The 23588-nt window shown below is 34.0% G+C and overlaps 2 protein-coding genes across 4 annotated transcripts in view; one reads left to right on the top strand and one right to left on the bottom strand.

The window, feature by feature from the left end:
- Window positions 1–1708: 1708 nt before the first annotated feature.
- POLR3F_1 (DNA-directed RNA polymerase III subunit RPC6) lies at window positions 1709–9483 on the top strand. 2 transcript variants are annotated; one of them, XM_051215879.1, is made up of 8 exons: window positions 1709–2497; window positions 4394–4445; window positions 4480–4668; window positions 4705–4775; window positions 4822–5081; window positions 5118–5222; window positions 7918–8100; window positions 8933–9483. In XM_051215879.1, exons 2-8 carry the CDS (start codon window positions 4414–4416, stop codon window positions 9008–9010), a joined length of 918 nt encoding a protein of 305 aa, XP_051073725.1. In that variant the 5' UTR covers window positions 1709–2497; window positions 4394–4413; the 3' UTR covers window positions 9011–9483. The 2 variants fall into 2 exon arrangements, with proteins under 2 accessions (XP_051073725.1, XP_051073724.1); XM_051215880.1 differs by lacking the exon at window positions 1709–2497 and having other exon boundaries at window positions 3710–4445; window positions 4822–5222; window positions 5268–8100.
- A 949-nt stretch (window positions 9484–10432) lies between these two features.
- MS3_00007562 (uncharacterized protein) overlaps window positions 10433–23588 on the bottom strand; it is a 37600-nt gene continuing 24444 nt past the window's right edge. Inside the window, exons 10-14 of one of the 2 annotated variants that reach the window (XM_051215865.1) lie at window positions 19974–20539; window positions 18997–19113; window positions 17009–17338; window positions 15776–15998; window positions 10433–11844 (exon numbers count right to left, since the gene is read on the bottom strand). In XM_051215865.1, the coding sequence (XP_051073723.1) occupies window positions 11546–11844; window positions 15776–15998; window positions 17009–17338; window positions 18997–19113; window positions 19974–20534 (1530 nt within the window). In that variant the 5' untranslated portion in view covers window positions 20535–20539 and the 3' untranslated portion in view covers window positions 10433–11545. Of the gene's footprint in view, window positions 11845–15775; window positions 19114–19973; window positions 20540–23588 lie in introns of both variants that reach the window. The other variant, XM_051215864.1, reaches the window with a different exon arrangement.

Genomic DNA, 23588 nt, shown 5'->3' with positions numbered 1-23588 from the left:
CTTCTCCATTGTTGCAAAAGTTCTTCGTTAAAACCAAATCCTAAAACATTTTACTCACTATATCAGTAATTGGCAAAGAAGAATTATTACAATAGCTGTTTTATGGAAATCTTATCCTTGACCATTAATACGAATATCTCCATAGTAGTATTAGTCCTAACATTAGATAACTGGGAAAATAGATATTCGACACTTAATGCTAAGAGAAGACCAACAATCGAGAAGGCGGGGAGAATTAATTAGATTCAGTCGGATATCATGGCTCAGCCTTGCAGGTGTGATCATTCTTGTGTAACTTATCTCTTATTCATATGAAATATATTGCTCTATCTTCAGCCTAAATGTGTTCTCCGGAGTTAGGTAACATTAGCGATTAGCACGACAGGACGAGTAAGTGTAGACAAGGATGTGACTTCCATGTAAGATCTTATAGATTAGATAGTAATATCATGACAAGCTTACAATTTTAGGATCAGGTCAATTAATTTAGCATCAACGATAACGAGCTAGGCCATAATTTCACAAATTAAGCAGATAATATTAGGCTAGGTGTTTGTGAAATCTCAACATTACCACATCTAGTTTTCATTTTCACTCCAAGATTTCTTCCGATAGTCTGAGTCTTAGATTTTCCCACTGAACAAGGCAATATGCCAGAGGAAAGTTTATTATATTCATCCTCACAGTGGTTGTATTTGTTGTCGACTCGAACTCGCTTTCGGACTTTCACTGACCCTTGCAACATTTGTTCAGTTTAAAACATGCGACTATCTATACGATCAGGTTAAAACAAGTGACTACAGTAAAGACTGGATCAATACACAACGGCGTTTATACTCCTAAATGTTTGGTTAGAAACCAGTGTCCCCAATCGTTCGATCTTGGGGTTTGTTGTTTCTTGGAATAGAAAGTCTGAAAAGTCACAGAATAGTATTATATGACTTGAGACATATAATTTGATAAATTGATCCATGGAAGATGTGTTTTCACATAATATGGAACTCTTAACTGTTATAAGGCTCATATCACATAGATTAGAGTCGTGCCACATGATAAGATTTTCTTGGATATAAAAACACGAACTAAGGGTAGAGGATAAAACAACTGAAGTATGTCTTTTTTACAATGAGTAAAATAAGCAACGGCCGTTATTAATTAGCAATTTCAGTGGTGTCCAATGGTGAACAACTCAGCCTACTAAGACTAGCCGTAATACCTGTTGACGATCCCCTTGAAATTACATTCACAATGTTATTTTAAAATTCACTGCATCACATAAGACTACAGGTGATCCTTATAGTGGCGGATCTCAAGAATCCTAGGTCGATATTATCCTACTGAGATCCTCAAAATACACTGAACAATATTTCAAGTCACTCATATTTGATGCCAGACTACAATATGATCACTAGTAAAAGACCAGACAAATATGGCATAGACCACTGTTTCGTGAATCATTATTCACGAAACAGTGGTGCGCGCACTTCTAGTTTTGATAAGTGTGCAAATAGTACATTGAAGCTGAGCTCAAACTGCTACTGGTAACAGTGCAGAAAATGAAACTGACTGTCACAAGTTCGCATCAGTCAGATAACGTCACTTACTTCAGATTGATAAGTTTGACTTTCTGATGAGTACGAAACAGCCTGAAATTGAATTTCAAGGTTTCATATCGATCACTCCCAAACGCATAACACTGGACCGGTTTTTAAAACTTGCGTAACGTAACCTTGAATCACGTTGCGATTTACATTTTAGACTGTCGTTATTTGAAATTTCCAGATTAAGTGTTGTTAATTAAATTTTCCTCTGCCTTTTTTTCCTTCGACTTCGAATTTGTTTACAGACGTCGTCTAATGTCACATTTTGGGATTTCAAGGTCTTTGTCATTCAATCATGTAAACTTTTAAAACGTTCAGTAGTAATTAAGTAATTGTTTGTTACTCACTTGCCATTTATGAAAGGGCAAAAGTTTAGACTTATCGGTTAACGTTGTAAGGTTTTTCTCGTGCGACTTCGACTATATATATATATTTATATATAGTCGTATATATATACATGTATACGTTTAGGGTAATATTCCCTAATATTTATACGAACCACTTTCTAGTAAAATTCCTGAGTCCATCGAAAAAACAACCACTTTGTCTGATTTGCTTGAAAACCACTAAATTTTCTAATGAAGCTTCCCTGAAATCACCTAGCTGATTCGTTTCCTAAGTCCTTGGATTTCGGTGTATCGGTATCTAAAATTGTAAATCATGTATTGCATTTACAAATAACCAATTTCTTAACCTGATTTTCAGCTTGGTTCAGCCAAAAGTTTGTAAACTGAAGTCGTCAAATTTCTTCACCCGACAGTTTCGTGGCAGTAAAATAGAGTCATAGTAGCTCTTTGAGGATTTATTGTTTCTAAACGAGTTCGTCGTATGGTGCCATGAGTTATAATGTATCCCTAGGCCCTTTATAATACTCAAATCAACTGGCGTCTACATATGTTAGTCGTGCCCAAAATTGTTTACTTTATTTGAACAACACTTGAAATCTGCAATTCTAGATTATGGATTATTTCGAGTTTATTTACCCTTGTTCTCGTAATTAACAGTCTGTTTGTCTCTATTATTCATTCAGTTTTGACTTAAATTTTGGTACATTTACACATCGGTTTAAGTTGTCTATTCTTGTTTTCATGCGAAATTAAAAGAATATAAGCCTTTTGTTCATATTATTTTAAACAGGTTATAAAGTGTATAGTGAGCTAACGTTTCCAGCCCCAATAGTTCGCTAATGCTTTCAAATGACCTGTTGTGCCAAGCCAAATAATGTTTAAAGTAGTGTGCTATATCATAATGAGATTCTATATTGTTTTGGGGGAAGTATCGGTGAGATTATAATTTATGAACGATTTTTGAGTAACATAAACTTAGTAATATCCACCTACTTACTAGAGTTAAATACGGTTTATAAATTGATGTAAAGAAATAGGATTAGTATTTACAGTTGAACATTAGGGTTGGAAGTTGGATTTAGGGTTTTCATCAAGAACTGACGTTAGCTATAATGCCATAATGCTTTTTAGCCAAGCAGATCAGTGAATTCCTCGGCGAGACTCTAATTTATGGACGAGCGAACCAGAGGCGTTTTAGAGATTTCAAGGTTACAGCGCCAACTTCAGTGCTTAATGCCAACGTACGATCGGTTCACAGGGAATTATGTACAAAACGTGATAATTGAGCGGCTACAACAAATAAAACGGCGGGACTATAATTTGTGGACGAACCAATCAGGTATAAGATAACAGATCTCGGATTTTAACGCGAAAGCCTTTCATCCAATTGGCTAAATAAGTTTCTGGCATCATAGCTGATGTCAGCTCGTGATGGAAACCCCATATATAATTCCTAAGGCAAATTACGACAATTATTGCGAACTGGATAATAAAAGCACCAGTAACACTGGCTGCAGTCAGGTACTACAATATTTACGGATGTTTGGAGAGTGTACAAACTCCTACATAAGCTTGGTTATGTGCGTCGTGTCGTTATCCACAAGTAGCATTTTGTGTACTCAACAACCGGAGTGCATATAAACAATATTGAAGCTATGTGGTCGAGGCTGGAAGAGTTTTTGAGACTTTATCATGGCCCCAGAGGCCGACTATTCTGTATCCGTATGGATGATTTCCTCTACTGCATGCATTACGATTTTAGAACCTCTGAACCTCTTTCTAACCTTGATAAGTTTTTGAACCACGTATAAGAAGTATATCCACTATATTTCCTTGGTCTTGTATAACATATTTTTACTGTATACTGACTGTTTGCTGATTGGCTAATATTTCTCAGGGTCGCTTAAGATTCGTTCAAAGGTCGTCCATAAATTAGAGTTTCGCCAATTCCTCACCAATATCGAAGACCTGATTTAAATCTGATTGGTTCGTCCATAAATTATAGTATTAAGTTTTTGTTCAAAATATTACATATATGCTGCTTGAACTATTTGGGAGAGTTACAAGTTTAATGCCTAACTGTTAACGAGTAAAATTTTATGCAGACATTTCAACTTGATACTTTTGACTTATGGCTTGCAGGTTTCAAATTTAAAATCGTCGTCAGAATTTAACATGATTTTTAGGAAATATACAAGTGTTTGTTTAATGTCATAAATTATTGAGATATATATATATATATATTAGTTTGTGGATTTACTTATGTTATCATAATGATGTAAGAGTTTACACACTTTCTGAAATTCCTTTATAAGACTAAATATATTACCACACTAGTTCGGTTTTATTTCACTGCATTACATGATAAATAACACTCCGTAATGAGTTATTTCCCCCTCTTAACGTAAAAGTATTATGTATCAAGCTGAGCTATCTCTGTTTCAGATTTTGTTTGTTAATCACCGATGAATGACGATTCTAATAGTCTTCGAGAAAGGTTTGTTGTTGTCAACACGTTTCCATTTCTTCAGGGTTCTCAATTTGTTCAATTTATCACGGGGAGCTCTTACACAAAAGCATTTTGAAAAGGAATTTTCTGACGTATCACTCACTACCATCCTACCCATCTTAAATGCATTACAAAAGGAGGGGATGTTGGATGTCTTGGTCAATGCAGATAGGACTTTATCATGGCAACTTAGAGATCAAAATTCGACTGAGTAAGTAAACTCAGAACATATCTTAATTTTTACCAGGAAGTTGAAAAGCTTATCGGATCTGGAAGAACGTTTGGTTTACAATGCTATACGTAACGCCGGTGAAGACGGTATTTTGCTTTTAATCTCATTTCCATACCTTAATCTCTAACTCAGCTGCATCACTGAAGCTAATTAGTTCAGAAACTAAACTTCCTCAAAACCGCATACCTAGGATACTAAAATCACTCATTTCTAAGAAGATGATCAAAGAAGTGCCGATGGCTGTTGGTCACAAGCAGAAAGTTTACTTGCTAATGGAATTAGAACCCAGTGAAAAGTTGGCTGCAAATACATTATTCGCTGGGGAATCTGGTGTGGATGCAGAGTTCATTTCTATTTTGAGAACAGCCTGCTTGAAGTATCTTCAGGATAAGGTTATCGTGTGACACATTCTGACACACATTTTATAGGCGAATTCAGCCTCTCATATTGCTGATCCATTAGAACGTTGGCAAGCTTCATATGTTTCCTGTGAAGAAATCCATCGGTTTATTACCAACACAAAAATTTGCACGGTAAGTCCTAGAACAATAAAATATTCTTATCAAGCTGAACTTTAGATAACTTACATTTTTATATTTTGTGACAAACAACAATCTTTAACACAAGATAGTACCTCGAATTTCATCTCTAATTAGTGTGAATTACTAACTACTACTGAACCTCTGGGCGAACAGACTGCCTGGTATTCCGTACAAGAACGCCGAAAATACTTCTTTTGCACTGGTTGTTTTCGCCTTCACATCTAGTTTCATTGGTAGACTTAGAAAAGCATATTCAGTTATACTCAAAATTATACTCTGAAAGTGATGATTTAGAGTAAGAACAAGTTTTTATATCATGAAAACTTTAAATCTTTCGGTCAATATTTACCGGTAATTCTGCAGAAATAACAAGTATCTATACACCAATGAATAGAGAGTGATCTCTGCGTGGTATTTTATTTTCGTAGTCTATATACTTCTGGATTGTTTTGCAGTTTTTTTTACTTCCTGACGAAATAATCTCATTTCGATTTTTCATAAATTTATATGGTGAAATGTTCATATATGTTTTAGCTTTTTATGATACAGTTAGTCGTCTCGAATTTTTTTAAATTTCCTATCTTGTGCATACTAAAAACTTAATTTTGTTAGTCAAATACTAGCTATTTATCCTTGATACTTTTCAGAAAGTGGAAAATAACTCGTCAACAAACATGACACGGTTGGGCAACTTTATACATGTCTAACGATAAAGCGTAACATTAGGCAAATAGCTGTATTCATTTGCTGCATATGACCAATTACTTTATATCTGTTAATATGTTAGTGGGTATAACTCACAAAGTACAAGCTTGTATTCTCATTTGTAGGCTAGATACTAAGTGTGTATAACATTTAGATAATTCATATTGTCTTCGTCGATTAATTCAGCATCCTCTTGAATCACCGAATAATGATCTGATTCATGTATGACAATGCCTTCGAATTATTTAGTTGGTGGATATACCGAATGCATCGATCATGTGCTAGGAGAAAAGCACTTGTAAGTTGGGTGCTATTTAGCATTTATAAAACGTTCACGATAAATAACTCTGGTGGGGAGTCGGCATATCTTCATTTTGCTTATTTGCTACAGTTTCTTGAAGATGGATTCGATGTTATCGTTTAAACCATCAAGACAATTAATTTACCACACATTTAGAACTCTATTGTGTTTTGCATTGTGGAAGTTATTTCATAATCCCGTATTTTCAGTGACTGAATAAGTCAGAAAACATAAACAGTGGCCACATGTTGTGGTTTAAGGGGAGATAGATCTGTGTTTTTCAATGTTTCTATAGCTGTCATGTGATATTATTTTTCGGTTTTCGAAGTAATGAGTTATTTCAGATGGCTCATCAGTAGTATTTCCTCTTTGTTTAATTTCATCTATGTGTTTTGATGTTTGAATGGACGGCTAATAGTTCTTACAAGGTTTATGTCTCTCTAAACGAACGTGAGTTCCCGTATCATTTCTATAACACATACCCCTTGGATTTATTTAAAGGTCTTTGGTTGGTAACATTCGGCGACATTGATTGTCAATCGGTAATAATATTTACCTTTTATTACACTTTAATATGTATTTTTTTAAAGAAACAATTAGTATTCAGAAGATACGAGTCTGTTAGCTTTGGGTGAAATTTCCCGTTCATAAAAAGACAGTGGCAGTCGAGCAAGTTGTGGAATCTTTTTTCTGATAAGTCAAAGTATCATAATATAGTTTACTGTATTCTCATCACTACTACAACTTTCTCACTCCATATAAACTTAAAGATGGGTGATATCATATTATTGTACGAAAACATAGGCTTTGGCAAATTAAGCCCATTTTCCTCTGAAGATTGAATTTAAAATGAATTTTATGAATTTATTTTTAAATGTTAGATAAAGTTAGCCTTATTATCCGAATAAATTCTACGCTTGTAAATTAAGTTACCAAGCCTACCATTTTATTTTTGCCAAATCATTGGGTTATAGTAAAATTAATTGAAAACTTGGACATCAGGTCTTTTATTAAGTGGGTTTTGTGACGGTTACGGCCTTTGAGAATTGGTGCAAGAAGTATTGAGACAGGAAATGCATTTTTAAAACAATTTTGTTGAATGAAAAATAATATTTACCTCTGATATTTATCAGTAGTTTGTAGTTATGCAACCTAACTTTACATACTGAACTTCAGTCTGTTGCGTCGTACGCTCAAACTTGTCACTATCTACTAAGATTTAGACAGCCAAGTAATAGTATAAGAGGCCCTCACCTGGTGGATGTTACGCATGATTTTATGGACGGACGCAAATATCGTTGCTAAATTGTGCGTGGAAAGATTTTCTCAGTACAGTGTGCCACTGCTCAGGTTTCTAGAAATTGTAAGTTCTTAATGTATGACAAATCATACGAAGTACATATCTAAGCCTCATAGTGAATATAGGATGTTATTACTGTAAAGGATTTGGATGTTTTACACATTGAAAGTGTATGTTATTAAATAAAACGATATTATTAAACGAACAAGCCACCGGACATTAACACCAACATTTTGATAGTGCTTTTATTTTAAAAGTTAGAGTATCAGATGGCAGACTGTGTAAAACCCTTATTTTTATATTTGGTATGTTATTTAGGTATGAGTAGGTAATCTAAAACAATTCACATAACTCCTATCTTTGATATCGTGACTTTTTAGGTACCTATGACTGTTCAGGATGTCCAATGTGTCCTTGAAGTTTTAAAGTTTGGGGGTGAGCTAGAAACACGTATTACTTCTGAAATATCTGATCAAAGTACTAGTTTTGGAATACTTTATCGACTGGCTACACAAACACCATCCGTTGCAAATTTAGCTAATATCCCTTGTACAATATGCTTGGTAAGTGTTTCTGGTATTAAGCTAGTTAAAGTAATATTCAACTGGCGAGATCAAACTATTGTTGTACTAGTCTATAGATATTCTTTAAAACGAGTGCCCAACATTAGTCTTTTATCAACATATTTTAAGCATTTGTAGTTGTGAGTATTGAATTAAGGTTTTATATTTTTTACTTAGTTTTATGAAAGTAGACCTGTAAGAAAGAGTGTAGTTCATCGAATAGATTTCATTTAACCGATTTCACTCTCAGAGCTATACAGTCGCATGTAAATTAATATAGGAAGCACATTCTTCATGTTTGATATTGATTCACTGATGAAATAAGATTTAAACTTAAAGGTGAGGAAATTCCGGAGTCCTATGTAGTTGTTTATGTAAAAATTGACGCTTCGTTTTGCTAGATGCTTTAAAAGTATATTATAGAAAGGGTTTCTAAATCTCAAGTTTCTTGTGTACATTGACATGTCTCTCAATAAACTTTAAATAAATTGATTTTATTTTTGTAACTCAGTATCGAAATATTTCACATACCAGTTTATTAAATAATCAGTTACGTGGTGTGTTGGGGTTAAAGCATCTTATTCTAGATCATTTAACTATAGGTTTGAAGCTCGTTTCATTTCAGCTTGGGCAGTCGTAGCGACATCATTAAACCTCATACGAAGATCCTGGCTGGAAATCGAGTACATAAATATCAATGATTAACACAACTACTATTAAATTCATAGACCTCTATATCATTATTACTCATATAACTAATAAATCTTTTGTTTTCATGATTTGTCATATCTTTATAAATAATTTCTATTTATTTGAAACAAATTCCACTTAGTGTCGAAAGGACTGTCGTCCAGATGGACCAATCAATCCTCAATCATGTAAACTTTTTCAAGAATTTCTGGAGTTCTAACGAAGATTGCATAATGACCAGTTGTATGCATTTTTAAAACACTATATTTTAAAACATTGCATATTCACTTCATATTACCAAGATACATCGTTGGTCTTTCATGCTTACTTTTACTATTGTGCTGGCGACTAGCAATATTATTTCTGTTATTATCATACCTCTTTGTTTGTTTCATTCTTGTTGATCAAACGGATATGAAATCGTTCGGAGTTTTTACTATCTTAGATTTAATAAAAAATGACATATGTACACCGCTTCGAATAATCACAACTGTCGATGTTTTGAAAATGATTTGAGCATTGAAATTGTTGGCTAGTAAATTACTTTCCTCTTCAACGTTTATGAACAAGTTACAACTAAATGTAGGTATATTAGGCTGTGAGGTTTGTATGTGAAAACGATAAGTACAACCTTTTAAATAAGGTTATGCAAATTTAAGGACTACGCATGTTCGGGATGCGATTCTCCCCCTCGAAATGCAAAATGTTGCTTCAGGATTGGGTTACATCGACACCCGAACTAGTGATAGGGAGTGAAGTAGTTGAGTGTGTCGACCGCTTCACTTATCTTGGAAGTCTCATCAGCCCTTGTGGTCTGGTATGTGACGAAATCTCAGCACGGATACAGAAGGCTGGACTAGCTTTTGCCAACTTGCGTCATTTATGGCGTAGGCGAGATATCCGTCTATCAACCAAAGGACGTGTTTACTGCACAGCAGTTCGTTCCGTCCTACTTTATGGCAGTGAAACATGGCCGGTAAGAGTAGAGGATGTCCGTAGGTTACTAGTATTTGATCATAGGTGTCTTCGAAATATTGCTCGTATATCATGGGACCATCGAGTAAGTAACACAGTTGTTAGGAAACGGTTACTAGGTAAGGATGGCAAATCGATTGATGAAGTAGTGAAACTTCATCAGTTAAGATGGCTGGGACACGTGTTATGTATGCCCAACGACCGACTGCCTCGTTGTGCGATGTTCAGTGGTATAGAAGTAGGTTGGAAGAAAGCTGGGGGCGGCCAAACCAAAACATGGCACAAGTCCATGAAGTCACTGACAAGTGAACTGAGTCATGTTGGTAGGTGTAGACTACCTGGTTGGGGACCGCGAGATGACAGTAACCGATGGTTAGAGACCCTGAATGACATGGCTCGAAATCATTTGCAATGGCGCAGGTGCATCCACTCTCTGTGTTCTCCCAAATTCTAATCTTCTGAATTCTTCATGTCCCTTTTTTCCTCTTTCCAAATTTATTTCACTGGATTATACTCTTTAAATAACATCTCCAAACCCTAATCTTCCCGATTACTGCTTATAATCTTGCTACCTCTACCACTACGGGATTTGAATCGACAACTGCATCTCTGTACTAATGTGGTGTGGCAACTCGAACTGATGTACGTACGTACGAAGTTCTACGTTGTTACTGACTGACTGAAGGACTACGCATCTGTAAACTTTATCTGTTCACAATGATTGCTCAGAAATTTTAAATAGACATCTAAATAGTAGTTTATATTTAGTAAGGCTTCAACGAGGAAGAGAATGTAAATTCTTTGTCTAATAATATGTTCCTACTATACAGATAAAATTATAAGTTCCTTAGTGTGAATGGTGTTTTTTCCTTAGATTAGGTGTTCAGTTACGGGCCTTCATTACACTTGTGTATTATAATCCAGACAGGATAATTTTCTTTTCAGTGCGTAGCAACTTATCTCTTGTTGTGTAGTCCTCAAAGTCAATCGACTTCTCTCCATCATGTTTGCAATGTGATCATCGAGTTAAGTGAGTTGTTACCGCTGTGGGCTGTCTTGAATATCACATAGTTGGGAGCATTCGAGAATAAGCTCGAAACTCAAGTAATGTGCTGGTTTGTATCAGTTAGCATGGAGTATCTGCAGTTATAAGTTAATCGGTGCTCTCTTAGATGCTTGGACCTTCCTTATCTAGTAGAGCAGTCAGAAACTTTGCCACTGAGATATTCAGGTTTTAATCTCTGCGATGAGATTGTCTGCACCCCTATAACAGCAGATAGGGAAATACGGCGTTTTGAAATTGGATTAATTGGGTTGATGGTATTTTTCTCTTCTTGAGGATCGACAATTGAAGGTTCGACCAAATGGGTGGCGTAAGTACTCATTACTCAGAAATACTTAATTAAACCGAAATATTCTCTTAGTACTCCCTGAAGTTCAATGGCTCTCCAAATGATAGCTGTCTGTGCTGGTAACTATCGTCGAAATAATCGAAGTTGATACGCTGCACTTTTATTTTTCGTAATTCTAGTTTCAGGACATAAAGTACTCGTTTATTTCTCCTGTAAAATTAGATGGTTAACTTCAGTCGATCCCCAACCTATCAATAACATATGGTTTAAAAGGATTTCACAATGGATATCTATTTTAAATAATAAGACGATAAAAAATTGCTTAAGCTGATTTATAACCATTAGATTTAATGATGAATGATTAAACACAGTAAACGTTCTGAGTTTGTAAAATGTATAAACTCGTAACAGTAAAAACCTGTCATCCATTAATATTTATTAGTTTCGTCATTGTCTTCTCTTGTATTGTTAATATTTTCACATCGATTCACAGACATTTCACTTTCATCTTGTTCCAATGTTGCACGTCTCAACGTCTTTATTTTAATTTGTCTTCTTTGCGAATATAATTTTTTTAGTAAACTATAAAATGATTTTGTGGATGCCAAAAACAATAAGCTCCAAATTACAATAACTGTGACACAAACCACAGCATTAAATGTAAAACTTATAGCAATAATATTCTGTTGTATTGAATAGTATAAATAGTGATAAGATACACCTTTATCTGGAAAAGAAAACATGGAGATCTATATGTCTCATAAGGTCTTTTTAGTTAATGTATCTGACACTCAATGATAAGTCAGCTACAACATAGGACCAGTCACATATATGCATCGGTCCAAGTTGCCACACCTCATTAGCACAACAAGATGAACAACAAATTCATAGAAGCAGTTACTTCAATGGTGGTAATGTATACAAGATTTCATATAAGGATATGATACAGGGAGAAAGAATAAGTTCGTAGAAATAAAGGTATAAAGTAATTTCAATCTCACGGTTAAAGTGTAGACAGAGAGTATATACATCTACTTCATTGTGATCGATTCTGAGCCATGTCACCCGGTCTCGAAACATTGGTTACGATAGTCGCGCGGAATTTAACAAAGTAGTTTGCATCTACCGACATGGATAAAACCAGAAGTTAGTGACCTCAATGACTGATGCCACGTTTTGGTTTGGCCGCCCCTAACTTTCTTCCAACCATTCCCAACACTAGTCAGCATTGTGCGTCGTGGTAATCGGTGTTCAGGTATACGTAACACGTGGCACAATCATCTCAGTCGATGAAGGTTTACAACCCTAATACCTTGCGTCCAACCTCACTATTACTTACCCGGTAATCCCAGCAGATGCGAGCAAAATTTCTAAGGCATCTGTGGTCAAATACTGATAGCAGCCGTAAATTATAACAGAACGAACTGATGCGCAGTATACTCGTCCGTTAAATAATAGGCGGATATCTCGCCTTCTTCATAGGTGACGTAAGTTGGTAAAAGCCAGACGAGCCTTTCGAATCCGTGCTGAGATTTCGTCAGACACCGACCCAATAGGGCTGGTCAGACTTCGAAGATAAGTGAAGTTGTCAACGCGTTCGACTACTTCACTCCCTATCGTTAGTTCAGGTGTTGACGCAGACCAGTCCTGAAGCATTGTTACTTAGTGCTATCAAAAGACTGCATTTTATCAGCGTCTTCACCAAACAGGACTATGTCATCTGCGTATTCTAAGTCGATAAGTGGACCTTCTGAAAGGAGATCAAATCCTGAAAATTCAGACGATAAGAACGCTATTTCCATCAATAGGTCTATGATGAAGTTGAACAAAAATGGAGAAAGTGGACAGCCTTGTCGAACACCATTTGAGATTATGAAATCAGATGACATTTCGCCATAAGCTCTGGCTCAACTAGTAGTGTTCGAGTAAAGAACATTCACAAGGCTTTTGTACTTCCGAGGTTCACCTTTCAATGGTTAACACTACCACAGAACCTCTCCGTCTACAGACTCAAATGCTGCTTTTAAGTCAAGAAAAACCACCATTGTCGGACGCCGATAAGGATGTCTGTGTTCTAAGATCTGATGAATGGTGGATATATGGTCGATGCAACCACGACCAGGTTTGAAGCCAGCCTGATTTTGTGTTTGAAGTTCACAAGTCTTTGTTAAGCGCCCGATAATTATTGAGGCCATACTCAATGGTCCGAATAATCAATTCTAAGTGCGGGATCGTGGGTGCACGCTACTGAGGAGTTCCATAATAGGACGGAACGGTCGTCCAGTGTTTCCAGGTTCTCAACGGTGGCCCAACATCGATTCATTCATTATTTCAATCGAAAACTTAACAATCTCTACAACCCCATATGGATAATAATTGCCAAGTTTACAGATTATGGTAGCCCACCATCCCAGTCCTTTGCAGCCCAACAGTTTATGGGCGACTATATTTTAACCGATTTCCTTCAAAAATTCTATATATGTGGATAAATATTTTCTCTAGTGGTATTTTATCGTTTTTACAGAAGATAGCAGTAATCTGCAGTCTTTTTATAAATAGTTTGTGTTAACGGGACATAGATTGGATGAAAGCACGTTCCGTGTACGATTGTGTTGCTGCACTCTCACTATTTATTATCCAATTAGCGCTAGTCGATACTTGGAGAAAACTCTAGAATCTCATGTAAAAACTATAAATATACTAGTGTTTTTCTTATTGTGCTTCTTACTTCCATATACCCTTTTTATTTGGAATGTGATTTCGTCCCTGTCCAACCATGTTCTGATTTGTCGAGTGAATTGGTGTCCAAGATTACTAAGTAATAAGAACAGCTGGGTTGTAATAAAAGAAATTATAACACTTTGTAAATGATCTTAGAAAATAAGATTAGAGCTAAAAAGCGAAGATTCATTTTTGAGGATATGTATTCTAGTCTATAGACAAGTTTTGGTAAACAGAATTAGGCATTAAAACAATAAAAATTTTAAACAACCATACAAGATTTTTGGAGTACTTACAACTATAGAATCTTATCTGAGTAATAGATGATAGTTCTTGATGTGTAAATTTAGAAAAGATTTATGATAGAATTATGGATTGTTACTGCAATTAATACTTTATATCGTAGTAATTGATTAGTTATCAACCTGATCTGAGCCACCATTTGATAATTATTGTTTATATGTATGGCTGCCTCGATATACTTCTTTCTAGTAACTGTTAAACTAAGTAGCATAAGATTCTAATAATAGTTAATAATATTCACTTCAAATTTAGTTTTAAAATTTGAAACTATAGTTCACTGATATTAAGAAAATAAGAATATGTGATGGGTATATTTGTTGATTTACTCATTAAGAGATAAAATAGGATACTCGAACGACATATTTTGTTTAATTATGATTACTATCGGAAGGAGGAGTCTTTCGTCTATCCATCTGAATACAGACAATGTTCTAACTGCTGGTTAGGTAGAATTTGATAAGCTATTAGCTCATTAAAAATTTTAAATGAAGTTACCGCTTACTAGTAAATTAGACTCTTATAATGGTAAAGTTGCAAACGCAGTCAATATATCTATTAGAGATTATTTTAATTGATTTACTGGCCAAATGCTCATCTGTTATCTCAGTTTTCATATTTCTCATTGTTATTTTGAACTTAAAATTCTCGTGACAAGGACCTTGAAATTGGTGATTCGGAATTCAATGATACACATTTGCATCTATTTGGTGGCATAATGTGGATTCCGTTCAAGGTCATCAGTACGCTACTCATCACTTCTCAACAGAACTTCAAAAAACCATCCCAGATAGAACAACTAGTGAGCATAAGTCTGTTTTATTAAGTGTTATATAGGGAGCCTCCTATAGTTTGAAGGTCGTTTTCGTAGTACTCACTATGCTTATACATTGGGATGCTTGTCATCATCGTAAAAATCGGTATAAAGTTGAAGCAACTACTCATATGTAGTATGCCTAATTACGAAAGAAAATTCTGATTTTCGGTGTAAACTCATTATGGATTAAAAATCTGAGACATTACCATTGCTCATTAGATATTTTACGTTAAAAAAGGAGTAATTTCGGGAGTTGGTCGTGGATGGGCGAGTGAGTTGATAAATAAAATCCAGTCTGTAAACGAACCTAAATTAGGGGATTTTATTTGATGGGTTATCTAAATTATGAGAAATTAAAAGTCAAAATAATAAAGTTAAGGGTTGAGCAATATTGTGAATTGTTTAAAGCTAGACATTAACATCGTTGAGTTCAGATTTAGAGATTGTCTATGTGTGAGACTGAATGTCCCTGGCTAGATTTCCGATCGCTAGGTCATGAGTGGGCAATCCAAAGGAGTACAATACTAGGTCAAAACGGTCGTCCAATGCTTCTAGACTTTTATCGGTGGTCTAGTCAAAATAAGCGTTTTATTTAAACTGTAGTAAATCGAAGTCAAACTAATTTCTCAGTCTTCTATTTAAGAAATATATTGTCATTAATTAAAACAAAAAAATTGATTTAAATTAAAACGAGATTTAGATTTCACACTAAAGTATTCAATTCACATACATACTTGCTTTCTACAATCATTAGATTTTTGCTTATCTTTTTAAAAATCAATAAACAAGCAATTCACCTCGTTGTTAGCTATTTACTTACACATACATAAATGTTCCGAACATTTAACATATTCAATGGGTGGACCTAAACATAGCTTTGATTTATTCCCTAATTTCATTGATAAACAATCTCTCTGGCGTAAACTGTAACGTATATCTCCACAGGATGGTCGACACTGACCCCATTCTGACCATTCCGACCATACACCAACCCATTCTTCGCAAGCAGGTCCACTGTAACCAGGATCGCATACACATTTAGCCTTTTTAAAGAAACAAATTTTACATGAAAATTATATATATATATTTTGTGCTAAGTTAGTGTTTTTAGCGTGAGATATATGGTTTATCAAACCAGTTGACAAAGTATGGGGATTACATTGTATATCGCTTAGGTATATTTGATATCGAGTAGGATGTATCAATTCAATATATCCTTCAATCAGTGAGGAAACAAAGGATTGTGAAATTAAAATTTATTTCGCGGAAGATTGTAATATAAAAGTGTTAGTTTCCGAAAAAAACAATCAAGAGAAAACTTTTTTTCGAAGCATTGTATGTTGAATCCTACAACTTCTCGTAGAGAAAAAAATTCAGTCATTAGATTCTACGTAGGATCTTGAAAAGTTTGCTTCAAGTTTGACATAAATGTTTTTGGTTTTTTAAACAGAACAAGAAATTTATCTTCAAAAAACAAGACGAAATTTTAGTTATTTTGACTGAAGCTACGCTCAGACTGTGATTTTGCAGAGTTACGAGAACTGCATGAAAAGGATACCTATAGGCAAGATAAATACTACTATCAATTTATTGGCATTGGAGTGATTTAAACTCGCTTTACATCACTTTTCAACTGAAGATCTTAGTAGATAATAGTATTCCTGAGCAAATACTCGTTTCATTTTCACAAATTTATAAGTTGATACTTTTTCATAACTTAAAACTTGATCGATTATACCTCACAATAAAAGTGATTCGAATGAGCCAGCTAACCATCGTAAAGAGATTAATACTACCAGCGACAGTGAAGGGTTTCATTATCTTCGTACCAGAACTTTCAATAAACAACAACATATTTCAGTATGATTAGAGATGTCGTAGTTACTGAACACTATCCTAGTCTTCAATGTTTATTACACAGATAATTATTCAGCTAAGAGTTTTCAAGAAAAGATAAGCCATTTCAACTGTTTCACACATTATTGTTTATTCAAACTTTTATTTACACAATTCGATAGAATACTACGTATAAAGGTATAACATAACCACTTACCTGATCAGTATGATTATTTGAAACACAAAATCCATGTACACATACAATAGAATCGCACTTTGTCTGTTTTTGTAAGCAATTAGGATAAGGTAATTCAATATCTGGTATCCAGTGCGTTTCATTACATAGACATTGATATGATGCGTCACGCTCAGCACTTATTAATGCGACACATTTATTGCCTGAACTATTAACATTACATGCTGTATTACCAGCAATTAATGTTCCACCATTTGGTTGCAAATGATGTTCAATACGAAATAGACAAGCATTTATTTTGTCTTGGCAATAACTACCGTGATAATCAAGTTTGCACACACATATTGTATACTTAAAGTAAATAAATGACAAAAGAAAAAGAAAACAATTTTTTCCGATACATGTCTAATCGAACTGAATTTTGATGGTCATTTTGAGCTTGCTGATTATCAACTACTGGAAAGAATACAACCGATTAATTAACCAATCATTTTCGTTAATCATCAAAATTTAACTAGCATAGTAAGAAATATGAAAATAAGCTTCATCGAAAATATTTAACAATCATGGTTGCCGATATTTTAAACTTCAATTTCAAAGCTAATTAAATTTAGAAAAAGTAGATATTAAAACAAAATCTGTAAAATATTTAAATAAAATTCTACTTGTCAAATTGATACACTAATATTTGTGATTGTGTTGAGGAGATCTAGAGTATTCCTCAAAAATGTCCAAAGTTACTCTGAAAACGCTAGGAAACATTTTATCCTATCAACGTTGAATGAAAGTGTCTCAGAAACATCTAGAATGCGAAAAGTCACGTGTCACATTCCTGATTGGACGATTACCTACCATGATACTATGTTTATTTACGTTCCAGAAGCCCAAGGCCATCTGCAATACTATAAATACCCTCGATTTTTTGCACATAAACCAACCTTAAAGTAAAGCCTTCTTTCCACATTTCGTGCCTTTGTTCTCAAGTTCAAGTTGCCGAGTATATTTAGTCTGAGGTTATTAGAAGAGCTTAGGAAACCGGTTTAAACGTTTAGTTAGAAGAATTATCACACTGGCTGTAAAAATGAGTTGACGTCTATGTGGTTTATTTACATAGAACAACTGTGCAGCAAATTAAATCACTAGATAAGAGTTTTCTAAACGTACAATACCATATTATAGAATACATAGTAAGATAAGGTTACAAAATTTACAAAGCAGAAATTGTGTCGTACTTCAGTACTTTCTAAAAAGTTTTCAACTAACCTAGAACTCTGTGTTATTACGATTTTTTGAGGAACATAATATGTATAATACATCTAATTACCTATACATTTTCGATGCCATCTAATTATATTACATTATATACAATAAGTTAATTTTTTTTAATTTTTAACTTCGTCCTTTTTAACCTCTTTATATTATGCTGTACTTACTTACTTACTTACCCCTGTTACCCCTCGTGAAGGAGCATAGGCCACCCACCAACATTCTCCATCCAACTCTGTCATAGGCAATCCTTTGTAGTTGCTAATCATCCTTTTCGCGTCTGTTTCCAATTCTCTTATATAGAATCCAATATTCCATTTCCAGGTTCAACCACTTTTTGACAGAAAGTAATTTCCATCCGATATCAACGGTAAAACTGATTTACTCATGACATTTTATAGCATGAATTAAAAGTATATTGTTCTAAGAAATATTTCATAACTGACCAAGAAATAAAGCCAAATTCCTATAAAGAAATTATGCTCAGTCTAAAGATAAAATACAGACGTGGACAATGTAGATACTTTCGAGAACATTCACATCCTTCATTTACGCAGGCAGAAGTAATACGTTCTCCACATGATACATTCACTAGTACATAGTCAACAACATCAACAACTCATCAAAATGTATTCAATTCCGACACCCTAAATTTTCGAACTACCTGTTTTCGATAAGCAACTTATTTTACGGATAATATTTATGCTCAGTACACAATACAGTGAATAAATTATTTTACTAACCTCATAATTTGAATCCAATGTACAAAATAATGTTCCATTTTTACTACATTTACTATAGGGCTCACAATTCCTCGGGCTTCTTTGCCTTCGAATCTTTTCTTTCGTTAACATATCAGGCTAGTTAGGTAAAAGAAAAAAACTGGAATAAGTTTGGGTGAAGTGAATACTACTCACTACCTATTAGTATAGATTTGTAGCGAGTGTTGAATTCCATAGTTTACATCACGGAATGACTATAATTAGACAGTCTGTAAAAGCAAAGAAACACTAGACAGCTTTTTTGTTCTAGTATGGGAATCGTCGGCAATGTGTCGCTAACCCCACGGGGAATGAACCTTTTGTCGACACTTAGATCCTAAGTTTCTAAACTACCTTATGCAATTTATTGCTATTATTCTACTAATCTCGAATTGTATCTTCCATACCTGATCTTTTATACAACCCCTAATACTGTTAGCACATGTTTTACTCTGGTATGTTATGACAATTTCATTTCGCTGCGTTAGTAGGGTATGGTAGCTTAAACGAATACACACATGTGGCAGGTTCTACGTTGCATATGACTGAGTTACTGAAATAGGAACAAACGAATGTTCAGTGTCTCTAGGTTTTCTAAGATTATAAATTTATAAGGGAATGTTACGTCAGCTAAATAAACTGCTTGATTTGCATGTTTAAGATTTCATTTTTATAGTCAGTAATTTCTAGTTTTCTCCTAATTGCTATAATTATGAAAATAAGTGGTAATATAATATTAACTTTTTCCACATGTTCGCTAGTGTGACTAGTCGGAAATTTTGTACTATATTTTTTAACTCCGTCTACAATTGTAAATATATACTTTGAAAACTACCGTTGTCCATCCTGAAGTCAGTCTGCAAATGAAAAGCAGATTCAAAGTTGTGAAATTTTGTGTCTCTTCATATTAAAAAACAATCTCAACCCCATATAACCATATGAAAAATCAATCTACTTACATAATTTCTCGTTTGTCTTATCTTGTATATACTATCTGGTAAGCATTCATTACTATCTCTATCCCATTTACTTGAATTATCACAAGGACATTCATATTCATGTGTAAATATACCATAATTTTTACATACATTAAATGAACAGTCTTCTTGTATAACACATGGGAATGGACAAAAAACACGATCATTTATAATCGGTTCTAAATTTTCTTGATATCGACTATAACATGCAGTTAAACATAGTGCATTTAAAAAATTCAAATAGGTTACATTATTTATGGTTCTTATTGTTTCATTTCTTTGAGTTTGTTCAAATGTTTCAATAATAACTCGATCATTGTTATTTTCTATTGGAATTAAATATTCAATAAATAGTTGTCTTATATAATTCCAACAATCATCAAACATTTGAATTGTTTTATTAAAACATTTATGAGAATGTATAGTTTTTAATTTGTGCAATTTATTGATATTCGTTAAATTTTCAATACTGAACCATTTCAATTTACCAAATAATGGTAGTGTACTATTTAAAATAATGTGTGTAAATCCTGTTTCTAACATTGAATCTGTACAAAACAAATTAGATTTTTGTAAATATTCAACGGTATAATTGATATGAATTAGATAGAAAATGAATAAATTTAGTATATATATGTAATTCATTGTGCAAAACATACATATTACTTCATGGAAGTAATATGAATTCTTACACATTTAGTAATGACGAACGAATTTGAAATAATCAATAAGTATACTGAAGAATGATTTTTACGTAATAGAATTGGATCTGTTATCGTTTAGTATAAAATTCTTAATCATATTATTATTGTTATTAAAATGAATTATGAAGAACTATAATACAAACCGACTTAACTACTGATACATTTATCAACTCAGATTATATGGTGGTTGGAGGTAGTCAACAGTAAACCCTGGACCCGGGTTTCGTACTACTTGGCACTCGTCAGCAAGCTGTACCTGTAATCTTGAGGGAACTGATGCTCCCTGGCGGATTCGCATTCGATCTGCACTAATAAGGACTAGACAAGCATGACATTGATCACCAGCCAGTGATCAATCAATTGTGATTACATCTCAGTCCTACAGGAGGTCAGTCGCGGCTCGGATAGCTCAGTGGTAACTTCTCTGACTGTGAAGCTGGGTGACACGAGATCGAATCTGCCAGGGAGCACCAGTTCCCTCAAGAGTACAGGTACACCTTGCTGACGAGTGCCAAGTAGCACGAAACCTGGGTCCAGGGTTTCCTGTTGACTACCTCCAACCACCATCTAAATCTCAATATATAGTGCCCGCAGTGTCGAGTCACCTAGACTGGTAGCCACATTGCAACATGATCGATAGCATTCGATCTGCACTAATAAGGACTAGACAAGGATGACATTGATCACCACCCAGTGATCAATCAATTGTGATTACATTTATCAACTTTATATCAAATGGCCTCAGTTATAAATAAAGAGTAGTAATATTGAGAGTACAATCATTATAAACAATATGAAAATGTATTACAGAAGCTTAAAACCAATCGTATTTGGATGAAAACAAAGCAGAATGATCATTCAGAAACAATTATTAGTATTCTAACATTTAATAATTCATACGCCGAATACAGGTTTACATACTCGAATTTCCATTGCACAATATGCATAAGTTTAGTGATAGTATTTAGACCAAATGAGGTGGAATACAATTCGAACATGTTATCTACCAATTGAAGGTTAAGCAATCTATGTATTGAGTTGATTTTTCATTTGACATAAACAAGTGCCAGACTTAGTGACCGAGATAAATCCCCAGAATTGTTGTTTGATAAAATAGCAACTAGTCATTTCTCATTATTAAAAATTACAGATGACAACTGTGTAAAAAGAATTTGCAAATAACAACTACTATAGAGAAACTGTATATTTATCTCTATATCTACATCCACTCATAGTATTTGACAGTGTAACTGCCCTGTAGACATATTCATTTGGAGAATACAGCCAGATAACTATGTTGTAGAATTTCTAAAACATACACTAGGGTAGTTGGCAGCCTGGGTGGTAGATACCTGACGGTAACTCAACTTACGGATTACAAAGTCGTTTGTTGTCTACCATTCGATCCATATCGCCAGTTACGTATATATCTATATCAACGTTCATCACACTAAAAATTCCTTGTATACTGAAAAATTTAAACTGTTCTCACAACCTCAGCCGATGAAATAATCACAGATTTCGCCTAAAATTTTATATACTCGAAAGAACAAAACCATTTACCAAAGACCTATTCTCTTTATTTTAAACTGGGATTTACGTTTTTTATTAAGTAATTTCTAAAATACAGAGTACCCTATTTAAATTTATGTACTATAAACAACCTTTAAACTTAGTTATCGTACTCCTTGAATCGTATTCGCAGTCATTACCTATATGGATAACTTAAAATCCATAAAAAGTTTTTATTAATACATTACTAAATAATTGGTACTTATTTTATTATTGGTTGAAAAACCTAAACAACATTAGTGCAGATACATAATGATGAGTAAATAGAAAATTCATTGATAAATTAATCTTTTTCCTAATCTTTAAATATGGAAATATTCACTTCACTTCATTAATTGGTTTATTTGTGAAAACTAATTTAACCTGATAATAGTGTAGTGAACGAGAATACAAGCGGAGACAATCAAATGTATTTGAACACAAAATAACAAAACATCCCAGTAAAATAGGAGGACCATACAGTAAATAATTCATTTGCAAAATAACAATCATTCGTCTCAGACTTCATTGTTCTTTCGTTTCCACACTAATCCTTCTTTGTTATCGTTCTCTTTTCTTCGATCTTCTTAACCTTCTGCCACCAGGCATTTCACTTTCCATTGATGATATATACTACTTATATCTGTCAACAACAGTAGCACACACCACAATAGTAATTATCACGAATCGACAGTAACTACAGAAAGTCGTTGAAAGCACGTGCAGTTACAGATCAGAATGCAAAAACTGGCCTGATGGTTTCCGCTATTTAATGATTTTCCAGAAGATATCAGTTCCTGTTCACAGTTATCCTTAAACTTAATTATTCAGTACAGAGTGGATAAGTCAAACACTGCTTACAATTTGCAATAGTTAATGAGATCGTAACAATTGAAACTAAATGAAGCTGACTTTCGAGAACGAGAGCTTATTTTTCTGGTAATTTCTTGAGCAATACAACTACTAGTCTACACAAATATCTTTCTAAAGTATAAGCAAACAAGAAAGTTAATTGTGAAACTCAATTCTGCATACAAACATTTTCAATCTGTTTTAATTGACTAAGATAGGTAAGTAATAAATTCAGTGCTTCTTGAAGTGATCATCACCACATATAATAACACAATAAATCCCTCTTTTTATACACTAAACAAGAATATTTCTATTGACCAATATATTCTAAGATCAAACAGAAATTTAAGATAAAGAAACAATTATTTTATTATCACATATAATTTACGAAATTCACAAAACAATTAGTGAAGTACAAATATCAAAAAATATTGATCAAAGTTATTGTTCTACGCACTAAGTCCCACTAATAACCATTTGTACATGAAGA

This window comes from Schistosoma haematobium, chromosome 1 (genome assembly GCF_000699445.3).
Source record: "Schistosoma haematobium chromosome 1, whole genome shotgun sequence".
In the NCBI taxonomy this organism is placed as follows: Eukaryota; Metazoa; Platyhelminthes; class Trematoda; order Strigeidida; family Schistosomatidae; genus Schistosoma; species Schistosoma haematobium.
The sequence above is the reverse complement of the archived record's forward strand: the minus strand, read 5'-3'. Positions and strand labels throughout refer to the sequence as shown.

What these genes read in the sequence shown, in the direction of transcription:
- POLR3F_1 (XM_051215879.1), top strand. Translation starts at nt 4,414, where the DNA reads ATGAATGACGATTCTAATAGTCTTCGAGAAAG. An exon ending in AGAGATCAAAATTCGACTGA is followed by an intron (nt 4,669 to 4,704) that starts GTAAGTAAACTC and finishes AATTTTTACCAG; the next exon opens with GAAGTTGAAAAGCTTATCGG. An exon ending in TCCCTTGTACAATATGCTTG is followed by an intron (nt 8,101 to 8,932) that starts GTAAGTGTTTCT and finishes AATTCCACTTAG; the next exon opens with TGTCGAAAGGACTGTCGTCC.